The sequence below is a fragment of the Lissotriton vulgaris genome, chromosome 8 (genome assembly GCF_964263255.1).
Source record: "Lissotriton vulgaris chromosome 8, aLisVul1.2, whole genome shotgun sequence".
Classification (NCBI taxonomy): domain Eukaryota; kingdom Metazoa; phylum Chordata; class Amphibia; order Caudata; family Salamandridae; genus Lissotriton; species Lissotriton vulgaris.
Window position 1 is genome coordinate 671,997,598 of NC_141696.1, and position 24,505 is coordinate 672,022,102.

At 44.9% G+C, this 24,505-nt stretch overlaps 1 protein-coding gene across 5 annotated transcripts in view; it reads left to right on the forward strand.

Moving 5' to 3' along the window:
• The window catches only part of ACOT9 (acyl-CoA thioesterase 9), a 525,989-nt gene that overhangs the window by 430,038 nt on the left and 71,446 nt on the right, over nt 1-24,505 (forward strand). For all 5 annotated transcript variants that reach the window (XR_015299309.1, XR_015299310.1, XM_086934544.1 and 2 more), the window contains one exon: nt 15,668-15,818. Coding sequence is in view for 3 of the 5 variants with exons in the window: in XM_086934544.1 (XP_086790670.1) it covers nt 15,668-15,818 (151 nt within the window). In the remaining 2 variants the exon portion in view is untranslated. The remainder of the gene's footprint in view (nt 1-15,667; nt 15,819-24,505) is intronic.

Below are 24,505 nucleotides of genomic sequence, written 5' to 3' on the forward strand. Positions count from 1 at the left end.
GACACTGACTGTCTACCTGCCCTAGGAAGTGTGGATTGTACATCGCAGGCAGATACTATCTCTACTCAAGGCTCTCCCTCTCCTCATAAATCTACAGTAGCATAGACTAAGTCAGGAAAGCTTGTGTATCACAGCTTTGTGCACCCCATATCCAAATCTTTAAAGCTCCATCAGACTGGCTGGGCAAGTAACCAAGGGGCCAAGAGTAGCCCACTCAGGAAATGGATCAAGGTAGAGGTTAGGTCAATTATCTCTCGCCTATCGGCAAGTCTTCCAGGGCATACAGGTGGGAATCAGCACTCTCAACATAGGTGGTCAACTCCGAACCTTGTGTTCGTGGCATATGAGCTGTAGATCATTTGCTTTAGCATAGATCACCATCTGGTGTTGGGTCCGGATGTTTGCAGTTTGATTTTGTTCGAAGAAGTCTTGTAGTCACGAGGTAGGTGACTCCTCTTTTCGGTGATAGTGCGCATGGGCATCAACTTCATCCTTAGATAGTTTTTTTCCTGCCATCGGGTTCAGATGTGTTCCGCGCTCTGGTTCGGTACCATTTTCTGACCCTTTCGACGCGCAATCCACTACCCTGAACTGTATTGTTATCGATTGCGACCCATCATTTGACGCATATCGTCTTACTTCGGAAAGCTTTCCATTGGAAAGCTCAAGGCAGGCCGTCGGGCCTACCTGTGCCGACCGCGGTAGCAGTCGATGGAACAGACTCCATTTAAACTATGTCCCGGGTGTCATGCAAAATTTCCACGCACCGACTTGCACAAAGTTTGTAACCTCTGCTTGTCTCCGGAACACGACGAAAAAAGCTCCGACGTGTGTCTATCCTTCCGATATAAAAAGACACTTCGTGATTGTCGGGCTCGGCGCCACGATATGCAGCTCCAGAGCGACTCCATTCGAGACATCTTCTGATAAGATTCCGGCATCCAACCTCCAACTTCGGAGCCAGAAGAAGAAGACAGGTCTCCGTGTCCGAAGCCGACTCCGACATGGAGGAAGAGGAAGACATCACTGCAGGACATCGTACTGCGAGTACAAATCCCCCTGTGCCCATTCCACAAAAGACAAAGGCTCCGGTCCCACCTTTGCCCTCGGGTTCAGGTCGGCACCAACAACATGTTTCCGATGCCCCGCCCTTCTGCTCGGCTCCGAAACAAAAAGAAAAGCCTTTGGGCTCAAGCCATTCCCACTCTGATGCAGAATTGACACCTTCGGCTTCGAAACATAAGAGCAAGAGACCTTCGAGACTGAAGGTTCCACTTGCTACTACGAAAGGCTCGGAGCTGAAACCTTCCAAGTCGAAAGACTTGGAGCCAACACATCCAAAGTCCAAAGACTCGGAGCCGAGACCATCCAAAGACTCGGAGCTCAAATCCTCCAAGACCAAAGATTCGGAACCAAAATCTTCCAAAAACAAAGACTCTGAGCCGAAATCCTCGAAAACCAAGGACTCAGACAAGCCCAAACACACTGAGCCCAAATTATCAACGCCGAAGGGCTCGGAGTCAAAATCTTCGGTGCCAAAGTCTCCACGGAAAGAAAGACACACTTTCCCCAAAGAGCTTCCGTCTTAGGAGCCAATTTTTGACCCAAAACAGAAAAAATTGTTTATAAATCTTAAAACAGGACATATTCAAGCAACCATTCCAAGGAAACGGAAAGCTGACTTGCCAGAGGACTACCATGCCCCTCCTAAAAAGAAGAATATGGGCAGTAACCTTTCTCCTCATTACAATCCACCTCCTTCTCCTCCTCCTCCTCCTCCCCCTAATCCTAACTTGTTCATTACACCTATCAATTCACCACTTAGGCCTATTACACCTGACCCATAGGAGGAAGGGTAGTGGGATCAGGATGAGAACACTGACGCTTGGGATGACTACCACTCTGACCCAAATGCAGAAAATGACCCTGATTTGTATCCCTCTAGACCTTCCCCACCTGATAACAACATTGGATATCTTGAGCTCCTAACAAGACCGCTCATTACCATGGGGTAGAACTTAACAAAGAACCTTTAGAAGAGGATTTTTTTTCAAGACACTTTCTTCCTCCCAAAGAACAACTCATATCTTACCAATGCTGAAAGGGATGCTAAAACATACATACGAGGTCTTTAAGGATTCCGTAAGGGCTAGAATTATCACTCCTAGAGTAGATAAAAAATTAAATCAGCTCCTGCCAATCCTATTTATATTAAAGGACAGCTACCCTTAGACTCTCTTGTAGTCTCCAGCGTACCAAAGAGAGCTAACTCCCAAGCCACAGGAGACACCCCTCCTTCTGACAAGGAGTCCAAGCTTATTGATGCCTCAGGCAAAAGAATAGCTTCACAGACTTCAAATAACTGGCGCATTGCTAATGCCCAGGCACTGCTAGCCCGTTATGACAGGGCTCACTACGATGAGCTAGAAAAACTAATGCAACACTTGCCTGACCAATACAAATCTAAAGCAAACGACCTTCTACAGGAAGGTAAACTTATTACTAACACCTCATTTAAATGTGCACTGGACGCAGCAGACAAAGCATCTCATGCAATCAACACAAGTGTATTATTTACAGTTACTGGCCAGTAGAGGTTCCTTTTGCTGCTCAATTTACAGGGGTTGCTCAAAATGATGTCCACTGACCATGTCGCCTCCTCTTACAAGAGCAACAATCAACCCCTCCTCGCCCAGAGGATATTCTAGAGGGGGTTATAGAGGGAACAATAATAGAGAAAGAGGTAATACCACACCCTCTTGCCCCGCAAACAAACAATGACTGCCCTCCACTACCTCCCGATCATCCCACTCCTGTCGGGGGACGTCTCTCCCAATTCTTACCGGTCTGATATTCAATCACCTCAGGCAAGTGGGTACTACAAATTATCCAACATGGTTACTGCCTGGAGCTTACAAACACTCCACCAGATCTTCCTCCAAGAGCACATGCAATGTCACCGGAACATCTCTCTCTCTTAAAGCAAGAGGTTCTATCTCTGTTACAAAAACACGCTATAGAACCTGTTCTGTTAATACATCAAGGGACCAGGGTATACTCCCTGTATTTCTTCATTCCCAAAAAGGGTGGCTCTCTCAGGCCTATACTAGACTTCAGACAGTTAAACCTCTACTTACAGTCGGACCACTTCCACATGGTCACACTCCAACAGGTGCTCCCACTACTTCAATAAAGCGACTTTCTATCCACTCTAGACCTAAAGGACGCCTACTTCCATATTCCCACTCACCCTACTCACAGAAAATATCTCAGGTTTGTGGTGGACGGGCAACATTACCAATTCAAAGACCTCCCATTCGGAGTAACCACGGCACCCTGGGTTTTCACCAAGTGCCTAGCTGTAGTCTCAGCTCATCTAAGAAGACAGCATGTTCATGTCTTTCCTTACCTAGACAACTGGCTGATAAAAGCCAGATCACTCTCTAAAGACAGTCCAACTGCTTCATAATTTGGGTTTCACCATAAGCCTCACCAAGTCTCACCTCCAACCATCCAACACGCAAGTGTATGTATCTAGGAGCCACAGTAGAAACTCGCAAAGCTTTTTGCGAGCTCTAATTTCACAGTTTCAGCCTCAACACTAAGTACCAGCCAGAGTATTCATGCAACTAATCAGAATGATGGTTTCTTGCATTTAAATCGTTCCATATACTAGACTTCAAATGTGTCCCCTACAGGACACCACAGTGCTTAATTTGTGCCGGTGCTTTCCGGTGCTTAGCACCGGCACTTATTTCTTAGGGCCGGGTCTACACTCCATATTGCCTCTCTTAAGGTCACACGGGTCTTCCCATTCAATGCTGCGTGGGTGCAACAGGCACACTCCGCTACTATGGGAGAAAACAGCTGAGCAGTGCCTGCCAATACTCCTGTCTAAGGCTAATGATCAAAAATAAATTGTTTTCCCCGGCTGGTGTTATCACGTCCCTGTCCCTCTTGCTTGAAAAGCTGCGCAGCCGAGGTCAGCCTTCTCTAAAAGACACCTTCCCCCCCACCCTCTAACTTCCGCCCGCCCCCACCTCTCCGCTTCTGCTTCCTGCCCCTACAGTGATCCTGACGCTGCATTATGATATCGGAAAAAGGCGGGCATTTTCCTTTCTAGAGAGGGAGCATTTGAAAAGAAATATTACCGTGGCTCCCGGCATCCTCCTCCAGTCCTGAACCCTGTCTGCCACGGTGCCACCGCACTGACCTTACAAGCCCGGGCCGGGAGCAATCACTGAAAGAAGAGGGGTGAGGTGCGAGGTGCAGCAGCTTCTATATCATGTTTCAAAGCTCGGCTGCGGCGCTCCTTCCATCGCACAGGGCTGAGGGCTCTTGTGACCCGAGGATAGTGGGTTTGAGGCTGAGCAGTTGGCTGCTTCTCTGGGTGGCTGAGGGGCTCTTGGGCTCTGTGTGTTACTGTCTCCGTCACTGAGAGCAGCATGGCCCCATCACCCAGCACTCCACATTGCTGGCCGCTGCTCTTCCCGGCACTGGTGGGACCCCTAGCGGAAAATTCCCAAGGTACAGGTTCCCTACTTTCTCGCTGGAGGTCATTGAGGGGTAACAGCAAGTAAGGAATAACATTTTTATTTCCAGCACATTGTTGTAAAGGTGATCCTGGGCAGTAACTGTGAGGTTGGAGGGGACAAGCTTAAGGCAGAAAGCGAGATTGGAAGTGAAAGCCTACCAGAGTAGTTTCAGCTTGGATATAGGGCCTATGACATTCAGAAGGAGTAGTGGAGAGTAGTAGTGAGGTTCAAATAGTGCAGTTTGCGCTCTGATGGGAAGGTGTCAAGTGAACTGAACATCAGCTATGTAAGCTCTGTTTGTATGCCTGCTGAGAGGCAGCCTGTAAGAGCTCAGGGACAAGGGCGATTTATATTTTCCTAGCAAAGCTTGTGTCAGGGAGTGTTGACTTTTAACACCTGTTGATTTTAGGCGCATTATTTTTGTACTACAGAGTGTGCTGAGGTTTCAGGGCAGGGAGGGCACACGGCGAGGTGACAGAGAGCAGAGCATGCCTGCACTATGAAGCAGGTGCGATGGGTTTGTCAAACCGATTCTACATTTTCTCAAATTATCTGGGAGATCAAGATGTTTAGCCATTTTTGAAGCAGACAACAGCAAAATGCATTTCTCATTCCACTGAGACATACCAGCGCATTTCTGTGACTGATTATCTTGGGAAGGATGACTACATAATCCGGCCAGGGTATATCTTATTTTTTATTTATTTATTTTAACTCTTAAAAGTAGCTAGGCCCTCCCTCAGACTGATTTTATAGAAATACACTTGCTGCACAGCGTTGACCTACATAGTTTCAGATATTAATACATTAACCAGTTTTGCTACACTGATTAACATTTTTCTTCATTTTGCATTGTCCTCCAATGAACACACACAACTAGATGCAGCAGCTGATGTGGCACTTTTTTTTGGACTACTGTGGTAGTGCTGGGGACAGAAAGGAGCATTGCTGATTTCATGGCAAGAACAGAGGATGTGGCATAATGGTCAGAGCTGCCCACTTTGGAACGGAGCAACCAGGTCCAGCTTCGACCATTGTGTCCACGCTTGCCTAACAAACAAATGAATGCGGCCCAGTGTAACGTAACTGGTGCTCATGTAGTGTTATAATAATCTGAAGAAAAAAGGGTGAAGACAAGATGGAGAGTAAAAGTACAGTGAATAGCCTGGGCCTCCCGGACCCTAATCCAGAGAAGAAAATTACTGCCCAAGTAGTCAGCAGTGCCGGTTGGGGATGTGGTTGGAGCAACTAGAGTAAGTGGGTAGAGTCACAGGTGGAAGTGGGTGGAGCCGAGGGAAGTGGGTGTGGCCTACCCAAAAAATTTGAGCACCTGCACTTCAAATTTTACAAATTAAGCACTGGGACACCAGTGGAACCAGGCTCAAGGTCAGTTATCAAATCTGGTGTTGATAGATGGCCAGACTCATCGCTTTCTGTAGTGGTGGAACATACAAAACCTTTCCAAGGGGCGGCCATTTCTCGATCCGGTTCCACAGATAGTTCTAACAGCAAACACATCCCTCACTGGCTGGGGAGCACATATGGGAAAACATACCATCCGGGGTATGTGGACTCTGCGACAAAAACAACTCCACATAAACCATCTAGAACTGCTAGCAATTTTTCTAGCACTAAAAGCCTTTCAACTTCATCTATTAGTCAAAGCTGTCCTGGTTCGCACAGACAACACGCAGCCATGTACTACATACAAAAACAGGGGGGACGCACTCTCTACAGCTGTCACAGTTAGCACAGAGAATCTGGAGATGGGCCATACCTCAAAAGATATATTTCCTTGCAGAACATCTTCGAGGAGTACACAACCAAGTTGTGCATCTGCTCAGTCGTCAACGACAGCAGATACACGAATGGGAACGTCACCCTCAAGTTCTACTCCTGTTCTTCCAAAGGTGTGGCTTCCCACATATAGATCCGTTGGCCACCCACCTAAATGCAAAATCTCCAAACTTCACGTCCAGACATCCACACCCATTGTCCACAGGCAATGCACTATGGATGAATTGGTCAGGGATATTTGCTTATGCTTTTCCGCCTCTCCCACTCATTCCATTAGTGGTTCGGAAACTGAAACAACACTTCCATCACTTATCCTAGTTGCTCCCACATGGGCCTGACAAGACTGGTTCACAACTCTTTTGGAACTGTCAGTAGTCCCCCACCAAAAACTATACCTCTCCCCCAATTTCCTTACTCAGAACCACGGAGAGATAAGACATCCAGATCCCAATCAGCTCAACTTTGTGATTTGGCATCTGAAATCCTAAACTTTGGCTACCTTAATCTTCCGCCAGACTATATGAATGTTATCATAGAGGCTAGACGCCCTACCACAAGAGCATGCTACAAAGCAAAGTGGAAGAGATTTGTTGTTTATTGTAACAACAATTAGATCAATCCACTAGATGCTTCAATACAAAACATAATTTGTTATTTATTACAAGTGCAACGTTCTAACTTAGCGTACACATCCATACGCTTACATCTCGCTGCAATAGCTGCATATCAGCAAAATAGACAGCACTTGTCTCTTTTTAGAGCGCCCACTATTAAGACTTTTATGGAAGGACTCAAAAGACTCATTCCTCCCAGACTCCCACCTTCTCCAGTGTGGAACCTTAACATAGTCCTTTCAAGACTCATGGGTCCACCATTCGAGGCCGTTGCCCAAATGCGAAATACAATTTCTCACCTGGAAAGTAGCCTTTCCTATAGCCATCACTTCTCTAAGGAGAGTCGGAGAGCTTCAGGCACTAACCATAGAGGAACCATTTTTGCAAATACACCAATGCAAAGTGGTGGTCCTTAGAACTAACCCCAAATTCTTCAACAAGCTACTGTGCAGGGTTTGGGGTAGCAGGTAAGCTCGGATCCATTCATTCAGACGAGACGAGCTACAGGAGAGTCCTGCTTTTACAGGCTCTTCGGTTGTTATGGACACACCCGCCCGACAGACAACTTCCTTTCTTCTTTTTACAAACCCGCTGTTATGTTTTACCCGCACTCCGGGTTGGAAATATCACCGGAACTTCGATACCTGCACCACGCCTACCAAGCCCTGAAGAGTCACAGGCACTGACCTGTTGACGAAACACGTGTCGGCTGGCGTTGTTTTTTCCTACGAACATCCCTATATAAAATACCCTAAAGAAAACCTCCGGTGTTGACTTCTATTACTAGCAAAATCTGTATTAACTGTTGATTTCTATGTGTGTGCCCAGGTTTCTATGTATTATAACCCCAAATTCTTACCTAAAGTCATCTCTGCCTTTCATATCAACCAATCTGTTGAGTTGCCTGTGTTCTTCCCTCAACCAGATTCAGTGGCAGAACGTGCCCTTCACACATTAGATGTCAAGAGGGAACTGCTTTACTACATAGAAAGAACACAGCCCTTTAGGAAAACTAAACACATCTCTGTTGCCTTTACTCCACCACATAAAGACAATCCCATTTCAAAATCAGGCATTGCAAGGTGGATAGTTAAGTGCATTCAAATATGCTACATCTAAGCTAAGTGCACACTAGGGGCGCATTCTACACACAAACTAGGGGCTTCTATGGCATTCTTAAGAAACGGACGAGGGAAGTGTCTGCTGCGGAGTTAGGCGAGCTGAGGAGCTCATCAAATCCAGCAGTGATTTCGCGGTCTCGGACTGACGGGCTGTAGGTGTGGGCTTGCCGCTGAACGCCACGGTCACGGCCTGAGGCAGAGAAGGGAGGGGTGGAGGTTCTTCTCTCCCGGACCCGGACCCAGTAGAGGTTTCCCCCACGTTTCATCAAGTGACCGACGGCTTGTGAGTGTTTTCTTCTCGGCAGCACCGCGCAAAAGCGGCGTGACTTTTTTCTTGGCAGGCTCAACAACTATTACTTAGTAGCCAGGGGTTTGCAGCGGGGCGTAACAATCATACTCAGAGCCCCCCCTATTTTCTTCTGGTGAACTGGTGCAGTTTTTGTGGCCCAAAAAAAAAAAGGGGGAAAATTCTTAGAAGCATCTTTGGGAGAGGGACAACGCATATATAACTATTATGGCTCATAAAAGGCAGGGGATCTAAAGTAAAGGCTGTCAATGCTGTTAATACTTCTAATGCCGCAGCAGCTATTGCAGCTACAGCCACAACTAACTACGACGGTCCCTGGGAGCATTTTGGAACTTGCATGATTGTTGCTGACTTTGCCGCTGGGGAGCCCGGGTGGAGGGCTGTTGCCATTCTTGCTGTCTGACCTGCTGGGGTTGCCGCCTGCCTCCCTCTGCCCGCTCCCACTTCCATTTGGGAAAGTGCCGGCCGCCGCTTGGAGTGCAGGTCAGGGGACTGCAATCCCCAGCAGCCCAGGGAACCACGTGACCGCATCCTAGCGCCAGGAGGCGCATAAAACTATCGTCAGACCTCCCTCGCGGGACGCGAGTGGGACGCGGGGCTAAGCCCGGGCAAAGGGCGGGCCCTCTGTGGTCCTCAGAGGCCAGAAGAGGTCGGGTCGGGGCACCCCTCTTGGTTGGTCTCTTGGGACTAAAGACATGAACTAAGGTATGCTTAATTAGAGACCAACCATCCAGAGCCTACCAACGATTGTTCCTGTCTATTTTTTCCGTAGCCTCTTAGTCATCCTTAGTCTTCCTTGATATCCATTGGTCTCACACAAGGTGTGTGCAGTTGGGTCATTAGCTTGTCGCATCATGACCTCTAAAGGGTCAGCCAAACAATCTGCCTCTCAAGGAGGGTCACTTAAGCGGACACTGGACCTATACTTAACTAGGATAACATTGGCTTTTGAGTCAATAGAACATAGCCTCCCTAAAGACACCATAGGTAGCAAACGATCCCCTCCAATCTTAATTGACTCGCTGAACTCTGTATTGCAGAGTGAATTAAACGCCATTTGCAAAACCTGGTATATCCCCATTGAACAGGGAATTGAACAATCCAGTTCCACAACATGCCATATGGGTATTGGAAGCCCCCAGTTTAGGAATTTGCATCAACTTAATAAAAGTCCACTGGAAATCCCAGTCATAACAACAGATAAAATTACCACTCACGGGTTAGTACATCCTCATGTTCTCACCCAGAGCATAAAACGTAAAGGTATGAAATATAAGGGGAAACCATCGAAATACCAAAAAACAACCTTAAACCCCTCTTTGGTTACTGTCACCACCACCCCCGAGTCACCCAAAGCAGGTCAAATACTGGAAACCCCTATATCCCTTTTACCATCTATTTTGTTGGCCCACTTTGAAGAATTGGTAAAAACCCTATTATCCCCGCTTATCGAAAGGTTAGAGAGAATTGGGGAAAAGCTCTCAACAATAGATGACAATACCAAGCCAACTAAGTCAAACAAGCAATCTCAGAGAATTGCTGCCTCAAAAATGTCTGACACGACTGTACACAGCAAAATTGCCCAGAATAACCCATCTGATCCTGTACTATCAGTTATTAAAAACAAGGAGGTAGCCAATGAACTGACAATGGCCCATAGATCTGTTCCCAGAGCTGGGTGGTCTAAAGCAGGCAAATGTTCTGAGGGGCTAGCTGTGAGTAATAGATCCATAAATTTACCACCAGAGGCAGCACCCTACGTATGTGTCCTCTCGGGAGTTCCTGCGCTCGCAACCGGGAAGATTGAAGGTCACCAGGACCTCAAAAGCAAAGTCCAGTTTTGGCTGACAAAACATAGACCGCTTCCATCCAACATTAACGGGACAATCCTAGATGTCAGAAGGGTGGGGTGGATAGGCTCCCGTCCCAAGAACATAGCGGGAGACCTGGTCATTGTCAACTTCCGGGACAACTTGGTCGTCCCTTATCTACAAAGCTGGGAGCCACAAATAGGAGATGGGCCTATATCAATACTTGAATTGTCCGATTATTACCCAAGAACTGCATATTCGCCAATCACTAGATGGAGCGTAGAGGGATACCACCGGGGGGGCAGGAGGGGTCCTGTACCAACTAGGTACCAGCAGTTACCCCCCTATAGTTACTAGAACCTAACCCTTGGCCCAGATATATTACTCTGATAGAACAAGGATATCACTCCTACAAACTTTGTATTTTTTGATTGTAAGCGAAACTGATGTATTTTTACCTTAAATTATTATTGTTATTTTAATGTAAATGAATTTTGTATTTTTTACGCTTTTATGGTTAATAATCTTAACCGAATAAAGTACCTACTATTACTATTACAATGGCCCTAGGTTTGGGGGATTATTTCTGTGGAACAGGGGGGGCTTGGGGGGTGCTGGGGGCAGTGGGTGGTGGATTCAAGTCATTCCGTTTTGAGTGCCCCTTACTGGCAAGCTGGTCTAGCGGTAGGGGGTTGGGGTAGTGAGGGAAAGAAATAGGTCACAATTATTGATTTCATAGGGGTTGAATTTTAAGTTTTCTAGGTTTAAGTTGGAACACCAAGATATGGGAGTCAGGCTATTTTTGGAAATTGGTCATTATAAACCTGATTTGGTGGCACTAACTGAGCTGCACTTGGCACATAAGGATAGGCAGTTGAATTACAATATAATCGATGCTACATCTCAGACTATATTGATTTGGGGGGTTGCTGTCCTTGCCGCTAAACCTGCATAGCCAACCTGACTAGATTAAAAACCTCTGTACAGACCCTCAAAACCACTCCTCAATAATCTAGAATTGTCCTTCCTTCCGGCACCCCTTGTTAGACCTGACATCCTTGGTCAGGTCTTCCCCCAAACTGTCTTCCTAATCCCTCCTGAATTGTGCTCGCTCCCTAAAATGTGGTACAATTTGCTTACTAATATGTGAAAAAAACAAGGACCCCCTGATTCGAATCTAATTCAGGGTAAACAATGTGTGTAAATAAAGCACCCAGGCAAAAAACACACTACCTACTGGCACATATAAAATAGCACAAATCACAACAAAGAATAATAGACAACTGTTTTAACACATAAAGTACATTTTAATTCCATATAGAAAATATTAATTGATAAAAATCAATAAGTGATTAATGACATTTGATAAAACTTTTTAGCATTACAGCATATGCATTCCTTCATTCGAAAACAATATATGATTAAAATAATGGATGGCTTCCTGTCTACGCGTTTCGACACCTAGCCGTGTCTTCCTCAGGACTGTACCATCATGATGCTGTTTACACTGATCTTTCAAGGGAGTTTCTACTTCTTTAGAAATCTCCTATCAATTAAGCCATATGTTTTCACTGCTGAGATACGTATGGATAGATGGTTATCTATTAGGCCTGATCTTTTTAAATAGTTATTACACTTCTCCTCGTTGGTATTGTTACACAGCAAAATTGCGAGTTCTCCAATCAGTAGATACCCTATTTTAAAAAACGACTAGAGAGTGTCACAGAGACGTTTTAAGATCTACGTCTGTTAATGCGGCGTTCTGGTACCCTGTTAACAAACATCCAACGGATTATCGGGTTACCATGTTTGTGTCTCCGTTATATTTATGCGGTAACACGCTGATCTAATTAAAAGGCTGGCAGCTTTCCTGCTTAAATCTTTCGCAATGATGAAGTTAGTTCTTAACGTAGTGCCGCGATATTTCAAATGTAGCCTCATGTACAGATACTCATGTATCTGTATTTAGCAGAGAGGCAGCAGGCCGGGTGTGCATCCGGTGGCGTCTCGGTTCTCAGCAGAAGAACTCGCTTATACCTGATCTTGGCTTATTCGTCATATTTAATTTACTTATATGTCCTTAGTGTATGGAACTAAATGCATCAAAGGAATGCAAATAAAATGCTGTTATGCAGCACTCATTTTACCACCCACTTAAGTAACAGTGTATTACAGTTTTAAAACTGCCAATTCGAACCTGGCAAAATAAACCTTTGCCAGGCTTAAACCTTCCTTTTTAAAACATATAAATCACTCTAAGGTAGGCCCTCAAGGCACGACGGGCTGGGTGCATTGTATATAAAAAGTACAACGTTTTCCATGTCCTTGTAGGGAAAAACGAATGCATCCGTTTTTCACTACTGTAAGGCCTATCTCTCCTATAATGATAACATCGAGTTGCCTAATTGCATTTAATAAAAGCTAACTTTTGATTGGGAGTAGGTGGAAATGTCATGATCTGAAAGAGACAGTTAGTTATAGATTACTTACCTTAGAATTACTAAAGGGCGTCAGACTGGATCCAGAGAATTTTGTCTCTTAGCAGTACCCCTGTGTGTTGGTAGATGGTGTCGGTTGACTCCATCGTCAACATCGTGGTCCCCAGGACGACGTTGCGGTGCCTACTTAGATGATGCTGATACGCTCTGATGTCAGTTCTTTCTTTTTCTGCACCAGCCTAGCGCAGACTTGGAGGGAGTTTACCCCCTTTAGTTACTTCTTTACTAAGCTTTTTTCGACTTTTGCCAACTTCTTTTTTCGAGTCATCGACTCCTGGTGCGCAAGGGATGTCCCATCCTCGGACCGGCTTCAAACTCAGCGAGGTTTTATCACAAACTGATGTTTGTGATGGGCCCGCACCTCGTGCCTTTGATGTCTGGAGCACGACCAGGACCTGAAGTCGTGCTCCGACTGGCAGGCCATGAATCCAAAGTCTTTGCGGGAGCGGTCCTGAAAGCTCTTGGAGGCCCGTTAGTCGGCTCTGCGTTGCTCCCGATCTCGCTTGAGGGGGAGGTCTCGAGACCGGATCCTCCACACCTCGTCCAAGACTTTGCACTCCTCGGGTAAGTCGAAGCACAAGAAGAAGGCGAAGAAGCACCGTCGCTCTTCACCTTCACCTTCTCCGGCTCCGTGGGTTCCGGAGCATCGTCGCTCTAAGGCAATGTCTCCGGCGCCTGATTTACGGATGATGCAACGCCTCCCCCCATTTCCGGGAGCTGGGGAATCCTGTGCCCAGCTTCGTACATTCTAGAAAGCCCTCTACCGTATCTTTGGGCAGCCTAACTCCGCTGGTTCGCCTTCGGGCCTGGATCCAGATTAATGCCGGTCGGCCTTACTCGACCTTACCGGGGGCTGATTCCGGTGACAACGCCCCCGGCCAAGCCCCCAGCCGACATCGTCCCCATCCTCACTCCCGAGATGGACCCAGAGCCCGAACAACATCGGATCTGACGCCGGAGGGTACTTTTGTTCCCTTGTTCCTCCCAGGTTTTCCCTATTGCCCAGAAGGTAATGAGGACTGGGAGGGCTTGCTAGATGCTTTAGCAGACCCGCTGGAAGAACCAGACTGGAGAGAGGAATTGGGTGACACCAGTGGTCTGGACACTTCCCCAGATCTTGGCATGCTTTTTCCCCCTACCGTGGCTACCGACGAGGGAGCATCCTATGCTGTAGTGGTGCGTAGGGCAGCCAAGGAGCCTGGAGCGCCCTTCAGTGGCAGTCAGGACTAATTTCCTGACAGAGGTGCTTTAACCTGCAGCAACCTCCTCAGAACCCCTCTAGCCCTTCAACAAAGCCCTCACGGACGTCCTTCTGGGCACTTAGTCAAATTCCAGCACAGGGGTTCCTGTGGAAAGGACGATCGCCCACTGCCACTACCCTGCTCCGGGCGATCCCTTGTTCCTCACCCAACACCCTTTCCCCGAAAGCTTGGTGGTCCAAGCTTCATCTTCCAGGGCGCATTTCCTTCGGCTCCTCCAGACACAGAATCCAAGAAGCTGGATCATCTAAGGAAGCACATGTTCTCTTCCTCCAGCTTGGCACTGTGATTCTGTGAATATCACGTGCCTCTTGGGCTGATACTCCCATACAATCTGGGATACAGTTGCGCAAGTGCTGCCTCAGTGTCCGGAAGAGGCCTGGGCCATTCTCTCCCAAGCCGTGGCAGATGGGAGAGATGCAGCAAAGTTCACGATTCGCTGTGGACTGGATACCACGACTCACTGGGCAGAACGATTGCCACGTTAGTTGCCCTTCTGCGCTACGCCTGGTTGAGGACGTCTGGCTTTTCGGGGTATCTTCAGTCAACTCTGCTGGACATGTCCTTTAATGGGGCAGGAGGCGTATTTCCATATTCCTGTCCTGCCAGCAAACAATGCTACGTACAGTTATCGGTAGACCACGAGCATTTTCAGTTCACCGTGCTCCCCTTCGGCCTTACCAGCTCCCCTCAGGTGTTCACGAAAGTGATGGCGGTGGTCTCAGCTCATCTGCGCATATCATGGGTTTCAGTCTTTCTCTATCTCGACTACTGGCTGTTAAAGGTGGGCTCGCCCCAGGCTGTCATCCCCACCTCCAGACTACGGCAAACCTTCTTCATTCGCTGGGGTTCACTGTCAAAGTGCTGAAGTCAAACCTGACTCTTTCAGTTGCTCCTTTTCATCGAGGCTGTTCTGGACACAGTGCAGTTTGGGCCTATCCTCCCGAACAGTGAGACTGGGATCTTTGGGGTATGATACCGATGTTTCAGTCTCTATCCCGGATTTCGGTGAGAATGACCCTGAGGCAGCTGGGCCTCATGGCCTCCTGATAGAGGCGGACTCCTTAGTTCATTTCTAGGTTGATATGTGTGTCCCCAAGATCTCCTCTTTGTTAAAAGCATTTGGGATGTCTAGCAGAAAATATTCGCTGCTTTCTAATGAATGATGGTTATAACTACCGTAAGATCAGCCTGACTAACCAACTTTTAACTGCCATGTAAATAATTTCCATTATTGGTACTTGATATTACTTACTAGAGAATATTAGACAATGAGAAACTAGGTAATGTGACTTATATTCCAGTGTTTTCTTATAATGTAGAACGTTTAAATGTTAAATCGTGAAAGTTCTAAATTCAGTAAATAAGAATAAATTGTAAAATGTAGATAGGCAAATAAGTTGAATCTTGATGTGTGGCAGATATTTAATGGTCATCAAAAAATAAAGTTTCTGCAACTTTGATCTCGACTGTTTTGCTTTTAATCAGTGCAGGAGTAATACAATAAGGGCTGAATTTCGTTGTCTTAATTTTTTTTAAATACTGCTCTTTGCCTCATACATGTGTGTTCAGTGTAAAGACAAGAGTTCTTTGTAGTGCAACCACCTGTGAATTGTAATTTATTCTGTCAGAACTCCCCGTTTTCCTTATTTGGGTGTGTAAGCATTTCGAGGGATGTTACTATTGAAATTAAATTAACATATCAAAATATTTGTAATTACATAGGTGTGCTACACTAATAAAAACAATATGCAGGTCCGAGTGCACAGCGAGGTTTTTGATACAACAGCGCAACAACACCATACAACTAATATCTTCCACTTCACATTCATGACGGAGAACGATGTCCCACGAATTATCCCTAAAACCTATGGTGGTAAGTATAGAATGTGATGCAGCGATGGCTGATTAAAATTAAACAGATTTTAATAAATGTGTCAGTGGCTTTCCTTATGCTTCTGTGTAGTATCATATTCTGTTCCTGCTTTATTCTTTAAGGTAATAAAAACCATAACAATATACCAATTAAAACTGTAAAAGATAAAAGCTGTGATACATTAATGAAGCAATATGAATTCCATCGTCCCCAAGTTATTAAATGTATGTAATGGCACATCAGTTTTGAACATTGTAAATCAACAGAATCCTAAAATAATTCAGTACTATCATATGGAGGTTAGTAATGTTGATAATAAACAACCTCACCTCAAAAGAGCTAAAAAAACAAATAGTGCAATATGTAGCATAAAGTGTGACAATGCTATTAGTGCTCTATTTTCTCTATATAAGCTAATATGTTTAAATAATGTATAAATTAGAACAGCAGTAACTCTTAGTAACATGGTCTTAGTTAGGTGTTCAGATCTAATTCATTTTTCATATAAAATCAAGAATTTTATTGTTTGTAATTAAGGTGAGGTCAGTTGGATTGAGGTATTTTACTGTGAGTGATCTGCAAGAACGCATGCTCCTAACATTAAAAGCTTTTTTCAACAATAAGATCCGAATTGATTTTAAAAAGGGACATATGCAAATGAAATGTATAAAATCCTACTTTACTACCCTGCCTAAACTACATTTCCAAGCAGGTTGATCAGCCAAGATAGTAATGTCCCGAAACGAGTGGCCTATAGCTTCTTTTTTAGGTCTCGTGCCTGGCGTTGCAGTGTGCAACTGTGCTCGCGTAGTGCGAGACCTCATGTAGGGGGTTCTGAAAGCTGACCACGTGCGTGTGATGCGCGCACACCATTGGGTTTGATAATGTGCCTTACACCATGTCATCTTCTGGTGAAATCTCAGACCGTGAGGGCACCTGGATTCCATGCCTGTGAGTTTCAGGAAGGAATGTCCTTTGGCGCCGACAATCAGTTCATTGCCGGCACAGATGCTGCTCTCTGGTTGATGAGAGGATATGCCCCGGTCTGCTTCCAGGCAATAATCTTCAGCGCCAAGGGCTGCCTACATGGCTCTATCCCGGCTCCACCCTCAGCATATTTCTAGAGGTAGAGGAACTGCCCTGATCTCTCCGGAGGAGGCTGGGGTGCAGGTTCACACGTTTAAAGTCTGCATGGCTTGCACTGATGGCGGAGACAGACATCATTACACCTAGGCAGGAGCAAAGAGCACAACAAGGCGTCATCCTCCAACCACTGGTTGAAGCTGGAAAGTAAGGTAAAGTCTTTCTGAATTGGATTCCCTGCTGGCTTGAATTGATCTCTGAGACAGTTAAGATGCGCTCGTACCATGGTCACCTGGGCAACATGTGCACATATATATATGTCTCTATATGTTAGTGGGCATCTAGTCTGAAAAGTTGCGTTAATCGTTTTTCTCACCAACAGGCTTGAGGGAATATATTTAATTGTTCTGGTGTATTTACATTTTTCATTTTCGCCCCAGACTTGCACGTCATATGATTCAATGCTATTGAGACCCTACTGATTTCCTCTCTTAGCACCAAGAAGCTGAATCGACTCTAAATGCAACTCCTGAAACTCCATTGCCCCTAAAAATCACAATAATGTATGTTTATACCGGCATTTTTACGCGGGAGCCTCATACTGCCCAAACTTTGGGAAATAGCGACTTGCGAGGTGTTTGCTTCGTACTGTTGCGGGAGTGGGGTCGGGGTATATATACTTGACAGCAGGGTGCCCTGAAGTCCTAATGGACAGCTTGAGCAGTGTAGTCGGAAAGAACATTGTTGCCCCAGTATCGCACATTTTGCCTGTGGGTGTTTTGGGGTCCTCACCCAGCTAGCTGCTGTTTTTTGCTAGTTGTGTTATTATTCTAAAAGGTCAATGGAATAAAAGAAAGGCACCTTCTATTTCCGCCACACGTGAACAGCAAGCCCCTCCACTCACAGCTCCCCCACCCTATCCAAAAGACAAACAGCGCTGACACTCACTTTGAAGATGCACTGTCCTTTGTGAAAAGAGCAGGAACTTCACGTCTTGTTTACTGTATACTTGCTTTTTATTTATGCTCGGTGTTGCCCTTATTTAATATAAAGAAACCATGTGGCTTATCTGATTATAAATACATTATAAGGAAGTCTATGTTTTGTACGTTTCGTCTCTATACTGCATATATGTGTCCATTTCGCTACAGCCTAAAGAACCAGCACTGGTTACATATGATAACTGCCAAAAAAACACATTTAGGGTGGCGGGGGTGCATCGCGCAAATATGTGGAATCCTGCCACAGTAGTGTTTACAAACAATACAGCTACTGTCACATACAATGCGCTACAGAGCGGTATGCAATTTTTTATATGTGCAGAAGTTCTAATTCCCCTTTTGAGGTACCTTCAGGACCTTTACAATGTTGATGTCACCATGTGTAAACTGTTTTCCTACCTAGCTGCTTCTCCCAGGCAGACACATGCCCTGTAGTACTTTGTTTAGTGTCTGGAAGGCAAGTCTCTCAGTCTTATCTATAACACCATCTATTGTTCCTCGTAAATGAGCCTCTAAAAGCAAAGTGCTTTTGGTTTGTAGACCACATGCTGGGAATTTTGTTATTTCTGTGACACTTTTTAGACTAACAGTTGCGAACAAGTAGACACCAAAGTGGAAGAAGCCTGCTTGTTACTCCGTGGCTACACGCTATTACATTGGGTTGCTATGGCAACATCTTCCCACCTAAAATCTATGCGCAGCTTGGGAGTAAAGTAAGGGGGAAGAAAAAGCGTTGCACATAGTCGCTATATACAGGACATACCAGTGCCAATAAGTACACAGCAACTTGCGCATCTCGTAGTTTCTTTTTTATATATATTCCTTTTTCGTTACAGGTGCTGTTTCAACCTTTCCACACCTTGCAATTGTCCTATTTGGAGTATTGCTGATTCAATATTTGTAGCATTTACATTTCTCTGCATCCTGTCTAATGACTTTTGGACAGCGGGCTGTTAGATTTCATGCTGCTTTTCATTTTGCGATAATCAGCGGCTTAGTTTGCCTTTGTATCTCCCTAATGTAAGTTCTTAACTTTAAACATTTTTCTGTTACCAGATTGTAGCGTCTCTATAGCACAAACATTCGATTTTTATTCTTTTATGTGTGCCTTCAATATTTATGTGCAAGCCTTGGCGTTTCATTTTTAACCATATTCCTTCTTAGATGTAAATGTTTTCCATTTCGCACACCTTGTAATTCACTTCTTTAATATATTACTTCTTCAATATTTGTGATACTTGCAGTTTACCTAATTTCCCCCAATAGCTTTTTAGTGGCAGGCTGTTGCATCGTATGCCTATTTTACTTTGCCAACTAACAATAACATTACAGTTCGCAATCACACTACAATACATGCAACTATTTATATATACAAAAATTCACTACACTGCAAACACAGTCGTACAACTCACATAATATTTACAATGCCAATAACTCAAACTCTGACAAATGCGAGAACTATTGCATTGCAAATGCTTGTTAAATGTGGGGAAAATGTTGTACTTAAATATGCTGCTGGTTGTAATGCGGTATATGATTGTAACACCATCCAGGCGTGCGCATGATTGCTTAATCTGTTTTTTTCTCCAATAAGCGAGTGCTTTTTTGCGGTTTTATTCATTAGTTGGCAGAATACCGGAAAAGTGGGGTTCTGTTTCCAAAGGTCTTTTGTGTTTGTTGCCTTCAGTGATGATTTCAGGTATTCGCTGTAGGCTGATCGAGGATCATCTTCCTGGGCTCACCAGAGGGCATTGTTCAGTAAACTGGTACTATTTATCCATATTTTGTACCATGATTTTATTGTGGCATATCTTTTTGCTACTGACTGTTGCAACAGACCTAATTCCAACCAAACTTGCGTCAGAAAGCAATTCTGTGAAAGGCTAAATATTCTTTTATGCACCCTAATTTGGATATTTTCAAGTAATCTTACATCTTTCCCATGCAGGACCACACTTGTGTATGCCACAGTTGGTAGGAATTTAGCTGTTATGACTGCTAGCAATGGTTTGTAGAAAGGACCATTTTGTCTTTTTGCAAGTGAGCAAGAAACATAGATCAGGCCATTTCCTTTCTTGACAGCATACTGTTTGTGTGTTTGAAAGTTTAATCGATTATCCATATACAGGCCCAAGTACTTATAGTTACTGACCTCCTAAGACTACTATTGCCGAGTTTGATTGAGGGTTGGGGTCGATTACGGATTATCATTGTTTTTGCTGTGTTTATTTTAAGGGCATTTGATTAAACGAAAACTTCTAGCTCGTCTATTGCCCTTTGAAGGCCCACTCTCGTTTGGTAAGTAAAACCATATTGTCTGCATAAGAAAAGTGTGTCAGACGTAGTTTGCCCAAACGTGGAGGATGCAAATTTACCTGGTCTAATCTTGGGGAAGGGTCAGCCATGAATGGATTAAACAATTGCAGGGCTAAGACACCACCTTATTTGAGGCCTACATCAGTAAAGAATTTTCTTGATAGTCTAGTCCAATCGACTAGTTTAACCCGAATCCAGGTGTACGTATGCAGCTGCATTATGCCTTGGAGAGTACTATCTGGGGGGACCCACGTCCTTAAATGTTTCTCTAGTGTGGCTCTATCTACTCGGTCAAAGTCTACTTTAAAAATCTATAAAACATAAATGCAAACATTTCAACATGTGCATACTCTTATCTGCCATTAGTCCAAGAGCAAAGATGTTTGTTGTGGTGCCGAACCCTCTGCGGAATCCTGCCTGATTGATTAGGATTATGTTGTCGTTATTTGACCATTCTACCAGTTCAAGGATGAGCGATGTATAATATTTTGCTTCAGAATCTAGAAGGGCTATTAGCCAGTAATTTGCCTGATCTGACCGGTCACCACCCTTATACACCGGGTTTATTATTGACCCTCTCCACCTCTTAGGAAGTATGTTCAGTGTTCCCATGTTATTGAACAACATTGATAGCGAGGCTGCCCAGTAGTCAGGTTCCAGCCTTACTATGGCCTGCGGAATGACATTTGACCCTGGGGCCCGATCCGCTCGCCCTGTTCTTATTTCCTTCGACACTTTATCTACTGGATATTGTAGTGTGGCCTGCTCTACTAGACAGGCCAAGACAATGGATGGGTCACTTATTCTTGATGTTCTGAAGATTGAATCAGGGTCCCCAGCGCATCAGCGCCGGAAGTGTCAATTGCCGTGTCCGCGCCCGGAGGCGCTTCAAAAACCTCTGCAGCCCCCGCGCCTCGGGACGCGCGCGGGCCTAGCCGGGCTAAGCCCGGGCAAAGGGCGGGTCCTCTGTGGCCGTCCGGGGCCCGACGGGGACTGGACTGGGCCGCTCTCTTTTTCTTTAAACTCACTGTTTTACAGTAAGAATATGGAATAATTGTACCATGATTTTATTGTTGCATATCTTTTTGCTACTGACTGTTGCAACAGACCTAAATCCAACCAAACTTGCGTCAGAAAGCAATTCTGTGAAAGGCTAAATATTCTTTTATGCACCCTAATTTGGATATTTTCAAGTAATCTTACGTATTTCCCATGCAGGACCACACTTGTGTATGCCACAGTTGGTAGGAATTTAGCTGTTATGACTGCTAGCAATGGTTTGTAGAAAGGACCATTTTGTCTTTTTGCAAGTGAGCAAGAAACATAGATCAGGCCATTTCCTTTCTTGACAGCACGCTGTTTCTGTGTTTGAAAGTTTAATCGATTATCCATTTACAGGCCCAAGTACTTATAGTTACTGACCTCCTAAGACTACTATTGCAGAGTTTGATTGAGGGTTGGGGTCGATTACGGATTATCATTGTTTTTGCTGTGTTTATTTTAAGGGCATTTGATTAAACGAAAACTTCTAGCTCGTCTATTGCCCTTTGAAGGCCCACTCTCGTTTGGTAAGTAAAACCATATTGTCTGCATAGGAAAAGTGTGTCAGACATAGTTTGCCCAAACGTGGAGGATGCAAATTTACCTGGTCTAATCTTGGGGAAGGGTCAGCCATGAATGGATTAAACAATTGCGGGGTTAAGACACCGCCTTGTTTGAGGCCTACATCAGTAAAGATTTTTCTCGATAGTCTAGTCCAATCGACTAGTTTAACCCGAATCCAGGTGTACGTATGCAGCTGCATTATGCCTTGGAGAGTACGATCTGGGGAGACCCACGTCCTTAAATGTTTCTCTAGAGTGGCTCTATCTACTCGGTCAAAGTCTACTTTAAAAATCTATAAAACATAAATGCAAACATTTCGACATGTGCATAATCTTATCTGCCATTAGTCCAAGAGCAAAGATGTTTGTTGTAGTGCCGAACCCTCAGCGTAATCCTGCCTGATTGATTAGGATTATGTTGTCATTATTTGACCATTCTACCAGTTCAAGGATGAGCGATGTATAATATTTTGCTTCAGAATCTAGAAGGGCTATTAGCCAGTAATTTGCCAGATCTGACCGGTCACCACCCTTATACACCGGGTTTATTATTGACCCTCTCCACCTCTTAGGAAGTATGTTCAGTGTTCCCATGTTATTGAACAACATTGATAGCGAGTCTGCCCAGTAGTCAGGTTCCAGCCTTACAATGGCCTGCGGAATGACATTTGACCCTGGGGCCCGATCCGCTCGCCCTGTTCTTATTTCCTTCGACACTTTGTCTACTGGATATTGTAGTGTGGCCTGCTCTACTAGACAGGCCAAGACAATGGATGGGTCACTTATTCTTGATGTTCCGAAGATTGAATCAGGCTCCCCAGCGCCGGAAGTGTCAATTGCCGTGTCCGCGCCCGGAGGCGCTTTAAAAACCTCTGCAGCCCCCGCGTCGCGGGACCGTGCGCTGGCCTAGCCGGGCTAAGCCCGGGCAAAGGGCGGGTCGTCTGTGGACGTACGGGGACTGGACTGGGCCGATTTCTTTTTCTTTAAACTCCCTGTTTTACAGTAAGAATACGGAATAATTGTAGCATTCCCTGTTGACTATTTTGTAACATTAGGACACTTGTAACTAGTGACAAGTAGTGGTTGCACTGCTAGAAATGGCCTCTAAACACAATAAGAGTGAAAAATCAGGAAGTAGGGGAGGGAGAGGAAGTATAGCCGGCACTTTAGATGCTTTTATAACGAGGGCATCAGCAGCCTTGGAAAAAGAGATTGATTTAACTGTACGCCGCATTTCTCTCGACCCAGTGTTTTTAAGAAGATCTTCACTTGAGAGTATAGCGATAGTACCCTTACCTGAACAACCCCTTACACAGATTATATAGACCTCTCAACACCCCCGAGACTTACCCACCATTATAGATGTACGCGAGATCGATATAAGTATAGATTCCTTCATGACATATCCTAGTGCGGGGTCGGACCTTAGAAATAGTATCAAGTCTGCTAATAATCAGCACATAGAAGTAATACAATCTGAGGGTACTCGGTTAACTGTTTCTAATCAAAAATGTAAACGTAGAGGACAATCACCTAAAGGCGGACGTTCTAAAAAGCCAAAGGTTGCTACCCAGAAATACTTTAAAAATATAAATGAGGATAGAACTAAGACACCCACACAGGTTGTGAAACCTGCTCTCGAATCAAGCCATCGCAGGGAGGAAACTATTAAAAACCCGTTTGAGGGTAAGAGTAGTGCTGAATGCTAACTCGAAAATATAGAAAAATTGGTGAGATCTTTAATTCTCCCCCTGGTGGAGCGCACTAAAAGGATCGGAAGTCAACTTGAGGCACTCGAGAAATTAATACAGGGGAACGCTGTAATGCTAAAAAAATTGGCTGACAACAGATCCGCCTACCTTGTTGATCCCCCGAAATTAAATACCAGTCAGAAGACCCCAATTAGTGAAACGGTGGGACAAAAAGGGAAGGAAATACCGAAACGAACCAACACAAAGGTAACAAATAAGACTCTACAGAGTACTAACAAAACGGTAAGGGCTATCAAAGTAGATAGAGCCCAGAAGAACATTAGAACGAGCACAGACAAAGTGAGGGAAGGCGATGATTTTGTAGATTTAGCAGGTACAAGAAATAAAGCCAACAAAAGGAGGACCGACTTGCCACCAGAATCATCCCCATATGTCATTGTGTTAGCGGGTGTCCCCGAGCGGAATAGTGAAAGGGTCGAGACCGACCATGAATTTAAAAATAAGGTTATGTTCTGGCTAGGAAAAATAGACCCTTAAGACCAGACTTACAAGGGAAATTATGAACGTCCAGAGAACTAGCTGGGTGGGACATAAGGCAAAAAATATCGAAGGAGACTGTATTATAGTGAATTTCAGAGACCCTCGAGTTGTGGAGTTTATTAATGGTTTCCAGAACTGTGACAATCTTGGGGGAATCGTTACACTAGACTTCTACCTACCGGCCCCCACTTTGTATGGTAGATATAGAGCCCACCCTCCACGCTATGAAAGAAATGACTATCAACCAGGAAGACTATTTAATGGTGCCCCATTAACTAACATACATCGGGGATATTTTCCCACTAATTACCCTAATACTCAACTAGCAGGGTACATATACAATGCACCAATCAGTAATCGTTTTGACTGTTTATCCGGTTTGGGGGCGTGGATTGACAACCGAGGGATACATTTAATGCTACTGAAATTAG